The sequence below is a fragment of the Dermacentor variabilis genome, chromosome 9, assembly GCF_050947875.1.
Source record: "Dermacentor variabilis isolate Ectoservices chromosome 9, ASM5094787v1, whole genome shotgun sequence".
Classification (NCBI taxonomy): Eukaryota; Metazoa; Arthropoda; class Arachnida; order Ixodida; family Ixodidae; genus Dermacentor; species Dermacentor variabilis.
The window spans coordinates 154,064,807-154,080,511 of NC_134576.1; the positions used below are offsets into that span (position 1 = coordinate 154,064,807).

Consider the following 15,705-nt stretch of genomic DNA (forward strand, 5'->3'; position numbering starts at 1 on the left):
CCTCGTTAAACCGTAGTTGGCCGGAGCTCGGAAAAAGTATGTACTATACTGTAGTACTGCTTAAACAAAATAGCATGAGATCGCCCACTTACCGTTAAAAACGGAAGTCAGAGAGAGTGCAATGAAAGGGGGAAAAACAGGCGCTATTTATTCACTTTGCATGACAAAAGTGTTATTTTCATGTGACACCATGGTGACCTAGGTGCGACAACTGTGGCCTCAAACTTACTGAAGCTGCAAGCCAGCTTTTCAGCCAGCCCCCTCTTCTCGGCAAATACTGGCATGGCAGATTCCTCGTTGGCATTGCATATTCTACGTGAACTGGCGCTGTAGCGCTGCAGAAATCGTGGGCCGCCTATTTCATTGCAGGGTGCTGTTCTCGTCACGACGATTGCATTCATGAGGTTGATGTAATGCACAGCTTCTGCCACTGTCTGGCCTGAATCGCCCGTGCTGTCGCTTTCCATGTCATTCTCATCACTGTCATTAAGCGACACTTCGGCAACAACAGTGGCAACGTAACGATGGTGAAAAGTCGAACCTCGTAGCCGACATCTCATCGTGGTCGCAGCAGCGCTGCCGAGCAACTTCTTCACATTCCAAATGCTGCACACAATAGTCAACAGTAGACCCCTGTCACGTGCCAGCACCGACTTCTTCGTGTCATGTTTGATAGCCCGAACGATGTGTAATTTTCTTCTATGCTGACACCCAGCATCTTTTTTTATCAGAGCTTCAGTATGACGCGAGTGCTTGCTTGCACGATGCCACAACACTCTCTGGCACGGCACGGCGCCAAAGTGATGTTGATGTGGCTTCGTGCACGAACGCACAGAGCGCTTGGAGGCCGTTGTTCTGATCTCTGAGGCTTTTTGTTCTACCCGGCTGCCCGATCTTGACGACGCACCACCGTGATTGCACGATGAAAAGTGGAAACACTAAATGTTAAGCGATGCGTACACAATAAGCTGGTAGGGTTTATGCAGATACAAAACACAATATGTTCAATGGCTGCTGAGTCGAGAATATGACTTTACTACTTTTAAAGTGAAACTACTGTTTAAGCGGGTACTGTACAATGAGGTTTTACTGTACAGTAAAACCTCGGTGATACAATCATGGCTGGTATGAATTTTGGTCTGATACAAATTTGTGACGTTCTCCGATCAAACTACATTGCTTACAATACTAAAAACATTGACTGTTCAGAACGCGTTACTGCGCCGCTGCGGATCATACCAATGCGTGAGGAACAGCGGTGGCATAGCGAGTCAGCGTAGCGACCGGCACAGACAAGCCAGCACAACGGGAACTGGGCAGGATCCATAGTCACCAAGCAACTGGCTACATCATACAGCTGTACAATCTCTCATTGGTCAAGCGCACTGTGCCACATCGCAGCCTGATGCATTGACCAGCGAGGAAGAAGACGAGGGCCGCTACAGCAATGACAACTGCAGCAGCAGCCATAACGGGCAGCCCACGACGGCCAAAACACTCCTTGCACTCGGATGTGCCAAGACATTCAGTGGCATGCGGAAACATTCGTCAGGTCACATGCGCACACTTTTACACGTTCCAGAAAGCGATAATTGCTTATTTTGATAAGAACAAAACATAAACGAATAGTAGAACCCCGTTCATAAACATCTTTCAAAGACCTTAAAAAAAAAAAAAGTAATAGCCAGGAAAATGTTAACTGTGAGGAAGGCCACCAATCGCCACACCTATGTCAGAAATGACTCTGAATGGCTTCTAGTACAGTTATTAGACGTCTAAGTACTCATACTGTTAACAAGGACAGTGTGTGCATGCGTGTATAATTAAGGGATATGTACAATGTTTTGTGACAGTGGCACCTTTCAACTGTTAATATCATCATTAGCCTATTTTTATGTACACTGCAAGACGAAGTCTTCCCGCTCCGATCTCCAATTACCCTTGTCCTGCGCCAACTGATTCCAACTTGTGTCTGCGAATTTCCTAATTTCGTCACCCCACCTAGTTTTCTGCCGTCATCGACTGCGCTTTCCTTCTCTTGGCACCCATTCTGTAACTCTAATGGTCCACCGGTTATCCATCCTACACATTGCATGGCCTACCCAGCTCCATTTTTCTCTCTTAATGTCGATTAGAATATCGGCTATCCACATTTGCTCTCTGGTTTACACCGCTCCCTTCCTGTGTCTTAACATTACACCTAACATTTTTCATTCCATCGCTCTTTACATGGTAGATCTTCCTTGTCAACCTCCTTCCTTGTCGACCTCCAAGTTTCTGCTCCACATGTTAGCACCAGCAGAATGCAGTAATTGTACAGCTTTCTTTTCAATGATATTGGTAAGCTCCCATCAGAATGTGGCAATGCCTGCCGTATGTGCACTGCAACCTATTTTTATTCTTCTGTAAGTGTCCTTCTCTTGATCAGGGTCTGCTGCAAGTAATTGCCCCTAGATAAACATACTCTTTCAGACTGTAGAGGCTGACAGGCGATCCTGAACTCTTGTTCCCTTGCCAGGCTATTGATCATTATCTTTGTCAACAGTGAAGAAAGAGTGAAACAGTGAAGCGTGCGGCGGTACCCTAAACAGTTGGAACAACTGAAGCCCTTGGAAGAATTTTTAAGGGCTACGGTGTGCAAATCACCAATGTGCCTTCCCGTAAACTTGGCCAACAGCTGGTTCACGCAAAAAGACCCTTTGAAACATACAGACTACCCGGGAGTGATCTACAAGATGCCATGCAACGAATGTGACGTGTTGTACATCGGCGAGGTCTTCTTTATCAAGAAGAATAGAGATAGGTGCGTAAGTGAGTGTTCTATCACATTGCTAGAAGCTCAATTTAACTTCCTGCATAACTGCCTTTGATCTGCATGTGCCTCTTTCTCTTCTGCTTGGTAGGCGCATGCGTGACATGAGGATATATATGTACTATCATTCCTTCCATTAAACCGTTGTGAGTAGCGCTTGTCCTTGTCCGCCTTTCTTGTTTCCTTGTTTTTATCGCGCTAAGTTACTACTTCAAATATAGGCAACCAACTAGCCCAACAGTCAACTCTTTTCGTACATCGGCGAGAGTGGAAATTTTAAACGGCACTTGAAACAACACACGAATGACATCGCCGAGGGCCACACAACCATGAACGCCCTGGCAGAACATCACGAACTAACTGAACACAGCATTGACTGGGACTCAGCAGCCATCATCGCAAAAGAGAAACAGTTATCTGCCCATTTGTTTTTAGAATCATTTTACATTCAGTCAGTTAGATGCACGATAAACAGGACACGGGGTAATATTCCCGATATATACACCTGCATGCTGCGCCACTTCACCCATAAATAGCCGCACGCCCATGCTTACATCTTCATTTCTTCATTGTGATCAAGGGACCCATACAGGGCCCAAAACATCTGTTCTTTATTTTTATTTTATTCTTGGCGAGTGCACATTTTTCTGGCACCAATATATTTCCTTGCCAGTTGAGCTTTTATCAAACACTTGACTATGACTTTGTCTTCTGCATATTAATCTTCAACTCCACTCTTACACTTTCTCTCTTAAGAGGAAGCTCTAGCTCGGGTGCTCCAATTTCATCATCATCACCCTGGTTACGCTCACTACAGGGCAAAGGCCTCTCCCATACTTCCCCAACTACCCTGGTCATGTACTAATTGTGGCCATGTCATCCCTGCAAACTTCTTAATCTCATCCGCCCACCTAACTTTCTGCCGCCCCCTGCTGCGCTTCCCTTCCCTTGGAATCCAGTCCTTAGCCCTTAATGACCATCGGTTAACTTCCCTCCTCATTACATGTCCTGCCCATGCCCCCCATTTCTTTTTCTTGATTTCAACCAAGATGTCAATAACTCGTGTTTGTTCCCTCACCCAATCTGCCCTTAACGTTACACCCATCATTCTTCTTTCCATAGCTCGTTGCGTCGTCCCCAATTTAAGCAGAACCCGTTTCGTAAACATCCAGGTTTCCGCCCCGTACGTGAGTACTGGTAAGACACAGTTGTTATAAACTTTTCTCTTAAGGGATAATGGCAACCTGCTGTTCATGATCGAAAATATCTGCCAAACGCGCCCAGGCCCATTCTAATTCTTCTGATTATTTCAGTCTCATGATCTGGATCCGCAGTCACTACCTGTTCTAAGTAGATGTATTCCCTTACCACTTCCAGTGCCTCACTACCTATTGTAAACTGCTGTTCTCTTTTGAGACTGTTAAACATTACTTTAGTTTTCTGCAAATTAATTTTTAGACCCACCCTTTGGCTTTGCCTCTCCAGGTCAGTGAGCATGCATTGCAATTGGCCCTCTGAGTTACTAAGCAAGGCAATATCATCAGCGAATTGCAAGTTACTAAGGTATTCTCCATTAACTTTTATCCCCAATTCTTCTCAATCCAGGTCTTGGAATACCTCCTGTGAAAACGCTGTGAATAGCATTGGCGAGGTCTTATCTCCCTGCCTGACGCCTTTCTTTATTGGGATTTTGTTGCTTTCTTTATGGAGGACTACGGTGGCTGTGGAGCCACTATAGATATCTTTCAGTATTTTTACATACGGCTCGTCTACACCCTGAGTTCGTAATACCTCCATGACTGCTGAGGTTTCGACTGAATCAAACGCTTTCTCGTAATCAATGAAAGCTATATATAAGGGTTGGTTATATTCCGCACATTTCTCTATCACCTGATTGATAGTGTGAATATGGTCTATCGTTGAGTAGCCCTTACAGAATCCTGCCTGGTCCTTTGGTTGCAAACTCCTTAAGTTTGCCCCCGCAGGGGCGTCTGCGTCAGCAGGCGTTTGGTGTGTTGCGACACCACGGACCCGAGCACACGAGGGTTGGACCCTCCCGCGTGTAGCCGTGCGCGGCTTAGCCGTGTCTGGGGAAAAGGGGATCCTGGGGGTTGAGCCGATGCTGGGTGTTTGGACCTTTAAGGCCCCCCGGCGGAGGCAACACACCTCTTCGGCCTCGGCTTCACATAGACGGCACCCCCGGACTGACCCACCCGGGGGAAACCGGCAGTCGCCTTTTCCTGTCCTCCTCTCCAATCTTCGTCTTTCTCTCTCGCCTTTTTCATCTTTCCTGTCTTCTCTTCACTTCTGCTAACTTCCTAGTCTCCCGGCGGCAAGGGTTAACCTTGTGTAGCTAGCCAGCCTTGGTTATGCTGTATTTGGTTATAGCAGCGATGTACGGCTGGCGTTGGCAGGGTTTCTCTAGCAGGAACTCCTGTCACGTCCCCCTGTTGGGCTCCATGGTGGGTGGTCGGCATCGCGGCCGAAAACCCTACTGTACTCATGGAAAACGCTTTTCCTAAACTCCCTGATCGCCCTCACAAACGAGGGCGCACCGAAGATCTCTTTCAGTTTTTCGGACGACAAGTCCAGAACTTTCCTAGATATCATGTAATGCACTCAGAAAACCCAGACAAACTAGTGCGTAACATTTCACCGTTCCTTGTTTCGAAGTCTTTAACTGAAGTTTTTGGAACAGGATATAAGGCGTCGAGAATGACAAGTGGTGATCTTCTCTTGGAGCTCCACGATAAGAATCAGTACGAGAAACTGCCGAAACTTGTCTCATTTGGGGAGACCCAAATAACAGTTACTCCGCACCGAACCATGAACACCACACGCGGCGTTGTGTCGGACGATGACATGCTAGAGCTCACTGAAGCTGAACTCTTGGAGGGTTTCAGTGAACAGAATGTCATAAATGTAAAGCGAATTAAGATCAGGCGAGACGGTAAAGAGATCAATACGAAACACCTGATACTCACTTTCGGTTCAAGTGTCCTCCCCGAGTCCGTCGAGGCCGGTTATATCAAACTTCGTGTTAGGCCATACGTGCCCAATCCTCTCAGATGCTTTAAGTGCCAAAGGTTCGGCCACAGTTCACAGAACTGTCGAGGCCGGCTGACATGTGCCAAGTGCAGTGACAAAGAACATTCCTCCGAAACGTGCCAGAACACTCCACACTGTGTCAACTGTGAGGGCGAGCATGCCGCATACTCGCGGTCCTGCCCGTCCTGGAAAAGAGAAAAAGAGATTGTCACAATCAAAGTCAAAGAAAATATATCTTTCAAGGAGGCACGTAGGCAGGTGTCATACCTGTCTAAGAGCAGCTTTGCCGATGTGGCGCGTAAGGGGGCAGCGTCACAACGGCCTCCGGCGGCTGTCCGACCCACAGGCAGTGAGTCGGCAGTTACGCCATCTGCCCCCGCGGCGGTTGCAGCTAGCGCTGCTCCGTCAACCGAGGAGAAGGGACCATCCACCCCGAAGGTGGGTGCAGCCGAGGCTGCCCCAACCTCCGAGGCCCCTTCCAGCGCTGGCAACGGCCAGCGCAGCCAAATCCCTCAGGGAGCCCCATCGACCTCCGGGCTGGTGGGCGCAGGGGTCTTGCCCTCCAAGGCGGGACTCCTTCTGAAAACCTCTCGCTCGCAAGAGCGCTTGTCCGGCGCCTCACACGAGGCAATGGACACTACACCTGTCCCCAAGGCGCACCAAACGCCTAAGGAGCGTCGAGAATCGCTCGAACGCTTCAGAAAGAACAAAACACCTATTACAGGGCCTCGAAAGGGCTCTGTAATATAAGGCATCCACTCCGTTTCCGTAAACACAGGACCAATTTACCTTAAACATGGATACACAAATAATTCAATGGAACATCAGAGGTCTCCTTAGAAACCTTGATGGTTTGCAAGAACTCATCCACAAACATAATCCAAAAGTGCTGTGTTTACAGGAAACACACTTAAAATCTAAACACACAAACTTTCTCCGTACTTATGTTACGTTTCGCAAACATCGCGATGATGCCGTCGCATCATCGGGTGGTGTTGCGATTCTTACTCATAGAAGTATTGCGTGTCAACCTTTACAGCTACAAACGCCCCTTGAAGCAGTGGCGGTTCGAGTTGTCCTACTAAACAAACTCATCAATATTTGCTCCCTTTACATACCCCCGCATTACCAACTGAACAAACATGAATTTCACTCCTTGATCGATCAATTGCCAGAACCTTATGCTGTTCTTGGCGATTTCAATGCGCACAGCTCCCTGTGGGGCGACTCTCGTATAGATGCGCAAGGTCGCCTTATTGAACAGTTCCTTTTTTCTTCTGGAGCGTGCCTTCTCAACAAGAAAGAACCCACGTATTACTCTCTTGCAAACCGATCCTTTTCGTCAATAGATCTTAGTATAGTCTCCCCGTCTGTACTGCCTGAACTTGAATGGGAAGTTACCGACAACCCTTACGGTAGCGACCACTTCCCTATACTGCTAAGATCATATAAAGAAAACGAATATCCACCATACGCTCCTAGGTGGAAGATTGAGACAGCTGATTGGGAGAAATTTCGATCTCTAACTAGTATCTCATGGGCTGACCTGTCTTCGTTAGGAATTGACGCTGCAGTCGAGTTTTTTACAGCATTCATAATAGATGTCGCATTTAAATGCATATCAGAAGTAAAAGGCTTGGCCTGCAAACGGCGTGTCCCATGGTGGAACGACGATTGTAGGATCGCTCGTAAAAAACAGAACAGGGCGTGGGGGTTGCTACGCGCTTCTCCCACTGCGGAGAATCTAGTTAACTTTAAAAAAGTAAAATCCGAAGGCAGGCGAACCCGCCGACAGGCCAGACGAGAAAGTTGGCATAAGTTTCTATCGAGTATTAACTCGTTCAGAGATGAGGCGAAAGCCTGGAACAGGGTCAATAGGATAAGAGGGCGACAAGCACATGCACTCCCTTTGGTAAACACAGAAGGCGATACCCTACAAGATCAGGTGGACTCACTTGGGGAGCACTTTGAGAGCGTGTCAAGTGCCAACCATTACTCGCAATCCTTTCTGAAACATAAACAAATAGAAGAATGTAAGCCACTCATGAGAAAATGTCAACAGAATGAACCATACAACTGTCCTTTTAGCATTGCAGAGTTGAGAGCTGCCTTGAGCGCATGCAAGAGCTCTGCACCGGGATCTGACAGAATCGTGTATGAAATGATCAAAAACTTACATAAAGACACCCAAGTTACACTAGTCACAATTTTCAACACGATTTGGGCTGCGGGATACTTCCCGACTACATGGAAAGAAGCCATTGTGATCCCGGTTTTGAAACAAGGCAAAGATCCTTCCTCAGTGGCAAGTTACCGCCCGATAGCCCTGACAAGTTGCCTTTGTAAGGTATTTGAAAAAATGATCAATCGCCGTCTCGTGCATCTCCTAGAGTCCAGTAAAATGCTTGACCCATTTCAATGTGGTTTTCGGGAAGGGCGATCTACAACCGACCATCTTGTGCGCATCGAAGCGAGCATTCGCGATGCCTTCGTGCACAAGCAATCTTTCTTATCTGTATTTCTGGATATGGAAAAAGCGTACGACACAACCTGGCGGTACGGAATCCTGCGCGATCTTTCCGCGCTAGGTATCCGCGGCAATATGCTAAATACTATAGAGAGCTACTTAGAGAACCGTACATTTCGAGTGAAAATAGGTCCTGCACTGTCGCGTACATTTATACAGGAAACTGGGGTACCCCAGGGTGGCGTACTCAGCTGCATGCTCTTTGTCGTAAAGATGAACACGCTTCGTGCATCTTTACCACCAGCTATTTTCTATTCCGTCTACGTAGACGATATACAAATAGGTTTTAAATCCTGCAACCTCACAGTCTGCGAGAGACAAGTACAGCACGGTTTGAACAAGGTGTCACAGTGGGCAGAGAAAAATGGATTTAAAATCAATCCTCACAAGAGTTCTTGTGTTCTGTATTCAAGAAAGAGAGGCCTGGTTCCGGATCCTTGCTTACAACTGTGTGGACAACAGATACCTGTAAACAAAGAACACAAATTTCTAGGTGTTATACTTGACAGTAGACTCACTTTCATCCCACACATAAAACATCTTAAAGAAAAATGTCTTAAAACAATGAACCTATTGAAACTTCTATCGCAGACTACGTGGGGTAGTGACAGGACGTGCCTAATGAATCTCTATAAGAGCCTGATTCGGTCACGATTAGATTATGGTGCCGTGATCTATCAGTCTGCCGCCCCGAGCGCGCTAAAGATGCTAGATCCGGTCCACCATCTAGGAATCCGCTTAGCCACGGGCGCTTTCAGAACGAGTCCCATACAATGTTTATATGCAGAATCGAATGAGTGGTCACTTCATATCCAGCGAACATACATCAGCCAAACATATTTTTTGAAAGTCCACTCTGATCCTCAACATCCGTGTTATAATACCGTTAACGAGATGACATACGCCACACTCTTTCGCAATCGACCCTCCGTAAGACAACCTTTCTCGCTGCGTGTGAGGGAGCTTAGTGAAGAAATGCATGTTCCACTCCCCGAGCTTCGCCTAATGCATCCAGCCAAGCTGCTACCTCCTTGGGAGTGGCAGCTGATGCAATGCGACACATCTTTCGTTCAAGTTACAAAGCACGCTTCAGACATTGAAATCCAAATGCATTTCCGGTAACTCCAACACAAACACTCCTGCACGGAGTTCTACACAGACGCATCGAAGTCGCACGACGGGGTGTCCTATGCAGCCGTCGGTCCATCCTTCTCGGAATCCGGCGTACTGCATCCGGAAACTAGTATCTGTACGGCTGAAGCCTACGCAATATTATCGACCGTGAAGCATATAAGGAAATCAAAACTCAAAAGATCAGTTATATATACGGACTCTCTAAGTGTTGTGAAGGCTTTGATATCGTTCTGTAAGCACAAAAATCATGTTATAATTGAACTCTATTCCATCTTATGTAACGCATATATATCTAACCAGCATGTGATTATATGCTGGGTGCCAGGACATAGGGCCATCGAAGGTAATGTTCTGGCGGACCAGATGGCCATGTCAGTTGCATGCCATTCTGCTAATCCCACCGCTGCAGTTCCTGTCACAGATCTGAAGCCCTTCTTGCGGAGGAAACTACGAAATCACTGGCAATGCCTATGGGACGCGGAAACAAATAATAAGCTCCACGTGATAAAGCCACAGTTAAGATTCTGGCCTTCCGTAACAAAATCACGCCGGACAGATGTCCTATTCTGTCGTCTAAGAATAGGACACACATTTGGCACACATAACTTTTTACTCACCGGAAACGAGCCTCCAACCTGCGGTAGATGCGGGGAGAGGCTCACCGTCCTCCACGTCCTTCTGGAGTGTCGGAAAGCCGAATATGAAAGAAAGAAACATTTTCCCATAGCATACCGGCAGCAGATCCCCCTTCATCCAGTAATGTTACTCGGCCCAGAACCGCTATTTGACACCAACGCGGTCCTAAGTTATCTGAAAGATGTTGTGTTTCATGTTTTTAGCCCCACATGTTCGTAGCGTCTCCTCTGTTCAGAGGATGGCGCTGTGATAATTATTTTGAATAGCACATGCCTCTAGGCCCTTGTGGTTCAAGGGCTCTGGCGAGGCAGCAGTGCTCCAAGAAATTTTACCATCTTATATATTTTATATTTTGCATCATCCTTCTACGATGGATTTTAATGTTCATAGTACTCGTCATTAATCATCGCCATAATTTTATAGCACATATATTTTACGCACTTTACAGCGACTATTTTTAGGCCACTTTACAGCCAAGTCACATCTTCGTCACAGAACTCATCATTCCACCGCGAAATCACTAACACTGTCTTGGCGCTCTTTGGCCATATCTGGCCCTTGCGCCACTAAACCACATACATTCATTCATTCATTCCTTAAGTTTGCAGCGCATACATGGCTCCACAAACTCATTTAATAAATCTTTTTTACCTAGCTCCATTACATTGTGGAATGACTTACCCGATTCCATAGTTACTGAAATAGAACCTAATAAATTCAGGCACTTATTAACAGCACATTTCAAGAGCTGAGCTATTTTGCCGTGTTTTTGAATGTGTATGCGTGTTTTGTTTTGTTTCCAAGTTGTTCTTGAGCCGCTGTGTCTATCTTAGTGTTGATGCTTCTAATGATGTTAATGTTGAACATGAATCCTGAACTTTGTGTTGCTTTTTTGTTGTTACCGACCATTGTATATGTAACGACTGCTCCCCCCCCTTATATAATGCCCTAAGCCAAGGGCCTTTAAGGGTAAATAAATGATGATGATGATGATGACAGAAGTCCAAGGTGTTCCTGATTCTATTTGTGATTACATTATGAAATACTTTGTAGGCAACGCACAGTAAGCTGATCGTTCTATAATTTTTCATGTCTTTGGCGTCCCCTTTCTTATGGTTTGGGTTTATGTTAGCGTTCTTGCAAGATTCCGGTACGCTTGAAGTCATGACGCATTGCGTATAGACGGTGGCCAGTTTTTTTAGAACAATCTGCCCACCATACTTCAACAAATCTGCTGTTACCTGATCCTCCCCAGCTGCCTTCCCCCTTTGCATAGCTCCCAAGGCTTTCTTTACTTCTTCCGGCCTTACTTGTGGGATTTCAAATTCCTCTAGACTATTCTCTCTTCCTTTATCGTCGAGGGTGCCACAGGTACTGTACAAATCTCTATAGAACTCCTCAACCACTTGAACTATCTCATCCATTTAGTAATGATATTGCCGGCTTTGTCTCTTAACGCATACATCTGCTACTTGCCTATTCCTACTTTCTTCTTCACTGCTTTTAGGCTTCCTCCATTCTGGAAAGCATGTTCAATTCTATCCATATTATACTTCCTTATGTCAGCTGTCTTACGCTTGTTGATTAACTTGGAAAGTTCTGCCAGTTCTATTCTAGCTGTAGGGTTAGAGGCTTTCACACATTGCCGTTTCTTAATCAGATCTTTCGTCTCCTGCAATAGCTTACTGGCATCCTGTCTAATGGAGTTACCACCAACTTCTATTGCACACTCTTTAATGATGCCCATAAGATTGTCGTTCATATCTTCAACACTAAGGTCCTCTTCTTGAGTTAAAGCCGAATACCTGTTCTGTAGCTTGACCCGGAATTCCTTTATTTTTCCTCTTACCGCTAACTCATTGATCGGCTTCTTATGTACCATAGGGTGCTCCTATTTATATACATGTAAAAGGAGAATTCATTATTATCGGCAACCACTGCACCAAATTTGGCGAGGTTTCTTGCATTTAAAAGAAAAACTTAAAATCTAGTGACTGTTGGTTTCCAATTTTCGATTTAGGTGGTGAAATTTTTATTAAATACTGGCAAAAAGCGAAAATTTTCAGAAAACGAAACTATCAAGCTTACAACTCTGTAACTCAGCAATGAAAACGGTAACACAATTCTTTGAATTGTGTCCAGTAGTACATCTAAAGCGGACAAAATTAATATGTTACATATGAATCTCAGAAAATTTAGTAATATGGAAATACAGCTTTTGCAGAACCCTTGTACACAATGTAACTAATTCAAGTAAGGTAAAAAATGACATAGAATTAGTCCGCTTTCAACGATCTAATAGATGCTGTTTACAGAACCGCAGTATCTGTTCTTAATGCACAGCTATTATTTTGTAAACTTCATGCTTCTATATCTTTCAAACTTTCGAATTTTTGAAAATTCTTGTAACAAAATTCAGACCCCAAATCGAAATTCCGTTTCGAACAGTCACTATAATTTAACTTTCTCTCACAAATGCAACAAATTTCATTAAAATGGCTCCAGGAGTTATCTCAGAAGAGGGTTTTTGTGTTTTACATGTATTTGAAGAGGCCACGTCGGAGTTGGGCCTGAGCTAAAGCTTCCTCTTAAGGTCCTCAGTCATTTGTTGTAAATCATCCTCAATGTTGCTGAACAGGGCAATGTCATCTGCAAACGAAAGGTTGCTGAGGTATTTGCGATTTATCCTCACTCCTAATCCTTTCCAGCTTGAATACTTCTGATAAGCATGCAGTGAATAGCATTGGAGAGATTGTGTCTCTCTGCCTGACCCCTTTCTTTATAGGTATCTTTCTACTTTTCTTCTGGAAAACCAAGGTAACTGGAATCTTTATAGGTATTTCCGAAGATATTAACATATGCCTTCTGTACTCCTTGATTACGTAATGCCTCTATGACTGCTGGTATCTTTACTGAATCATATGCCTTTTCATAATCTATGAAAGCCATATAGAGAGCTTGTTTGTACTCTGTGGATTTGTTGATTACCATATTGATTACATGGATGTGATCCACTGTAGAGTATTCCTTCCTGAAGCCAGCCTGTTCCCTTGGTTGGCTTAAGTCGAGTGAGTCCCTTACTCAATTGGAAATTGTCTTGGTGAATATTTTATATTGTGAAACGTCAAAAAACAGGGGTTGTAGAGTGCTATTCAGGAAACACAACGTCAGATCGACTTTTTGATACCAAGCGCAACCACCACTTCTTCACTGTGCCTTGAGAAAAGTGCTCATGCATACTCGCATTGTCCTTCTCTTCATCGGAGAACAGGCGCAGCATTTGCGTACCTGCGAAGGCAGCATCGTCCCGATATACAATTTAAGCATATGAGGGCGGTGTACAACGGCAGAGTAACACACGCAAAAAAGAAAGCAAGAAAAAAGCAAAAGTTAGTTTGACAGGCAAGGCTTCATCCATGCCACATGCACCACTTCGGGTAGGTGCATGTGGCGATTGGAGTTATTGTCACTATCAGGAACGACCTCGTAATTCACATCGCTCAAGCGGCAGATGACTCTGTACGGCGAAATGTACCATCTTAAGGAGTTTTTCGGAGAGTCCACAATGACGTATGGGCATCCATACCCATACTTTGTCATTGGGACTGTAGAAAACATACTTGTGTCGAAGATCGTATCATTTGGCATCTTGGTCTTGCTGAATGCAGATACGTACGCGGGCAAGCTGTTTGGCTTCTTTGGCACGCTGAGTAAGTTCGTCAACATCGATAGGTATGTCGTCAAACTCGGGCGGCAGCATGGCATCCAGCGTCATTGTGGCTTCGCGACCGTGGACCAAGATGAACGGTGTCATTCCAGTAGTTTTTTTGTCTAGTGGTATTGTACGCGTAGGTTACGTAAAGTAAAATCTGATCCCAGTTCTTATGTTCCATGTCGACATACATGCATAGCATGTCTGCGAGGGTCTTATTAAGATGCTTGGTTAGTCCATTTGTCTCGGGATGATATGCAGTTGTTTTCCGGTGGCTTGTACCACTGAGTCTAAGAACCGAGTCAAGGAGTTCGGCAGTGAAGGCAGTTCCCCTGTCCGTGATGATGACTTTTGGGGGGCCGTGCCTAAAGATGACGTTTTCTATGAAAAAAATGAGCTGCTTCGGCTGCTATGCCCCGCTGTGTAGCTTTCATCTCCGCATAGCGTGTCAGGTAATTGGTGGCAACAATGATCCATCTGTTGGCAGCTGTGGAAGTTGGAAATGAGCCCAGGAAATTCATTGCAACTTGGACAAATGACTGGCCTGGTACCTCGACCGAATGTAAGAGACCTGCGGGCTTGCAGCAAGTGCTTTGTATCTTTGGTAGTCGGCACATGTCAGATCATGAACAGCAGGTTGCCATTATCCCTCAAGAGAAAAGTGTATAAAAGCTGTGTCTTACCAGTACTCACGTAAGGGGCAGAAACCTGGAGGCTTACGAAAAGGGTTCTACTTAAATTGAGGATGACGCAACGAGCTATGGAAAGAAGAATGATAGGTGTAACGTTAACGGATAAGAAAAGAGCAGATTGGGTGAGGGAACAAACGCGAGTTATTGACACCTTAGTTGAAATCAAGAAAAAGAAATGGGGGGCATGGGCAGGACATGTAATGAGGAGGGAAGATAGCCAATGGTCATTAAGGGCTAAGGACTGGATTCCAAGGGAAGGGAAGCGTAGCAGGGGGCGGCAGAAAGTTAGGTGGGCGGATGAGATTAAGAAGTTTGCAGGGATGACATGGCCACAATTAGTACATGACCGGGGTAGTTGGAGAAGTATGGGAGAGGCCTTTGCCCTGCAGTGAGTGTAACCAGGCTGATGATGATGATGATGACATGTTTGCACATGATGTTTTACAGCAGTGGGTAGCTTCGGCCAGTAGCACTTTCATCGGAGTCGGGACAATGTTCTTGTATAGCCTAGATTACCTGCGGTGGTTTCATCGTGGCATGCTTTTAATACAGCATGGACCACTTATAATGTAGGTTGTGGGAGTCAGGAAAATCCGCATTATAAGCGGTACCGCACTATATAAAATACGCCATTTTTAGACTCTTATTCACATGCAAATATGGTCAACCCACCTTTTAATATGTGTTTTACAACTTAATGCGCAATAAAGCACCAAAAATGGACACTAAACAAAAAGTTTTTCTTCATCAATGAAAAAATGCCGTTATCTTCGTCTGGCGCTGAGCCTTCACCGCATTATGCACCATCTCATCTTAAACAGCGATCAGGCACTGGGTAGCTTTCTCGCTCAAGCCCTTCTGCACGCAGTACAGTACAGTCCACTGTTAAAGGGAACCTCGCACAGCGTGACCGCCGCGCTCCGCGAAGCGCCCCTTCTGAGAAGTGGCGAGAATCGGCGACACCAGGCGCATGCGCAGTAACCGCGGAAGGTGGAGCCAGCCCCGCGTCGTCTGCTACGGCGCTCTTCTGGCGCTTGGCTTGCTGAGGCAGAAACTCTGGAACGTGACGGGAGAACTAAACATAAAAACCTGGTTTTCCTCGCAGCTACATAATGGGTGTGCATTTCTGCAATATATTTTTTAA

At 45.5% G+C, this 15,705-nt stretch overlaps 1 protein-coding gene across 4 annotated transcripts in view; it reads left to right on the forward strand.

The window, feature by feature from the left end:
- The window catches only part of Grip163 (gamma-tubulin complex component 6), a 525,896-nt gene that overhangs the window by 306,274 nt on the left and 203,917 nt on the right, over window positions 1–15,705 (forward strand). For 2 of the 4 annotated variants that reach the window (XM_075670058.1, XM_075670060.1), the window contains one exon: window positions 14,357–14,431. The exons of the other annotated variants lie outside the window; for them this stretch is intronic. In XM_075670058.1, coding sequence (XP_075526173.1) covers window positions 14,357–14,431 — 75 coding nt within the window. The remainder of the gene's footprint in view (window positions 1–14,356; window positions 14,432–15,705) is intronic. 4 annotated transcript variants of the gene reach the window in all.